The following is a 2,050-nucleotide window of genomic DNA, read 5'->3' on the forward strand; positions in this document are numbered from 1 at the left end:
GGCCCAGGGAGGTATTTTCATGTTTCCCCCAGGAGTATGCTTGTGTGAAGACGAGGGAGTTACTTTCACCACAACAAACAGGTGGGGGAAAATCTTGAGAATGCTGCATTGGGTCACTAGCTTTATCTACAAATAAACACTTGCACAAAACAGATAATGGCTTGCTTTGCACCTATTTTACATATATTTCCCCCAGCTCACCAAAATGATTGTATTCAGAGCCTAGGTCCATTATTCCCTTACTGTCTTCCCTGCAATCAAGTTCTCTGAATAAATACAGGGGCTGAGTTACAATTAAAAATAATGAGACCCTACAGGGTCAATGTCCTTGCATGCAATAAAAGGGTGTGGACTAATTTCAGGAGCAGGGATTTTTTTCTTCCATTTTGCTCTATTTTGATTGGTGGATTTGCACTTTAAATAAAGGTTTCTGATCTTCCGTGAATGAGAGATACAGAGAGTGTCCCAGGCACGGTCCAGAAAAAAACTTTAATCTTCTTTTCTTGATTGGCATCAGCAGGACCTGAGAGCACTGTGAATGTCACCATCTAAGGTAAAACATGATTTTATGATTTCCATATTTTCTGTAAGTTCTTTTTCCTGTGTCTAGGGAGGATTTATCTTCATTTGTCACAAGGTGCTGAGTAATAGCTTACTGCAATCCATTAGCATGGAACAAAGAGGACATGGCTAATATTCATCCAGCTAAGAAAAAAAAAAAAAGACTTATCTATAGACTTTCATTTGCTCTTTGTGATTATTAGTGTCACTGGCTAGTTAAAAGATATTAAAAGATGTACAAATCTCTTTGCTAGTCAGACTTCTATTCATGTAAAAGCCAAGGGCCTTTCAAACATCAAATAAAGAGATAATTAATTTTAGAAATAAAAGCCAAAATATACTGGGATATATATTCTACTAACAGCAAAGAAAAAGAACACATGCAACTTACTCTAATTTGTAAAAGGTAAGTTTTGGCATGGTTATGCTGATAACCTAAACATCAAATGATATAGCAATAACATTTATCTGCAATAAAGTTTTGTTAGGAAGTAACAGGTGTATGCATTACATTTCAAGTGCATTTCAAATTCATCACAGAGATCAGGCAAAATGGAAACTCCTATGAGTGGTGCTCAAAAGACCACTGTTTCACCTAATAGAGGTGTTTTTAAATTCATGTGTATTTTATAAGATGAAGCATAACATTTAGAGAATATCCTTGGGGTGGTCCCTAAAATCTCACTTACACTATAGTGCCATTAAAATGCTTTGGTACTTTTAGTTGTTTGTTAATTCATTCCGGGAAATAATAAATATAAGTTAATTGTTTAGTGACATCCTGCATTTTGATGATTTTTAAAACCTGATCGTTTTGGAAAAATAGAGACTCAAACTCTAATGTTTTTTTAACCATTTTGAAGTAAAAACTCATCATAGTTGATTTAGTTCTCCAAACCAACTATATTTTAGATTCCACTCTTCAAAATGAAGGACCTGATGTTGCTGCTGTTCCTCCTGAAAATGAGTTTCGCAGTGCCGGTAAGTCTGACTTCTCCAGTGTCCCTGACTGCACTCTGGATTGGTGGGCCCCAAGAAATACAGAAGGGACAGTACCTGAGGTTCATGCATGGACTCATTTGCTTTTGATCCAGTGGGATAGCTGCTATTGAATCAAAAGTCACACTATCCCAGATGTTACCCTGGCCATCCAAAAGCAGTACATTAAACATACAATTTTTCTACTACAAATAGTATTTACAATATTCCAAAAGTAATTTATAAGTCTTATTCAATTCAAAGTTAAAGAACTTAAATGGTCTCTACAATGCCATAACATACTTTTATATCAATTCCTTGCTGTAATTATGAAATCGAAATGGAAACAGGACATTCTTCTGGACAAAAATTACATTTTCGTACATTTTAAGAAAAATATTGGGGCTGAGGAGATGGCTCAGTAGAATAAATGCTTGCTTGGCAAGTGCAAGGACCTGAGTTCAATCCCCAATTCTGAAAAAAAAAAAAAAGAAGAAGAGCAAGATGAAGA

General features: G+C 35.6%; 1 protein-coding gene across 1 annotated transcript in view; it reads left to right on the forward strand.

Moving 5' to 3' along the window:
- The first annotated feature begins 538 nt into the window (after window positions 1–538).
- Ambn (ameloblastin) overlaps window positions 539–2,050 on the forward strand; it is a 17,795-nt gene continuing 16,283 nt past the window's right edge. Inside the window, exons 1-2 of the mRNA XM_004646538.1 lie at window positions 539–553; window positions 1,474–1,542. Of these exons, the coding sequence (XP_004646595.1) occupies window positions 539–553; window positions 1,474–1,542 (84 nt within the window). The remainder of the gene's footprint in view (window positions 554–1,473; window positions 1,543–2,050) is intronic.

This window comes from Octodon degus, unplaced genomic scaffold, assembly GCF_000260255.1.
Source record: "Octodon degus isolate 3935 unplaced genomic scaffold, OctDeg1.0 scaffold00269, whole genome shotgun sequence".
NCBI lineage: Eukaryota > Metazoa > Chordata > Mammalia > Rodentia > Octodontidae > Octodon > Octodon degus.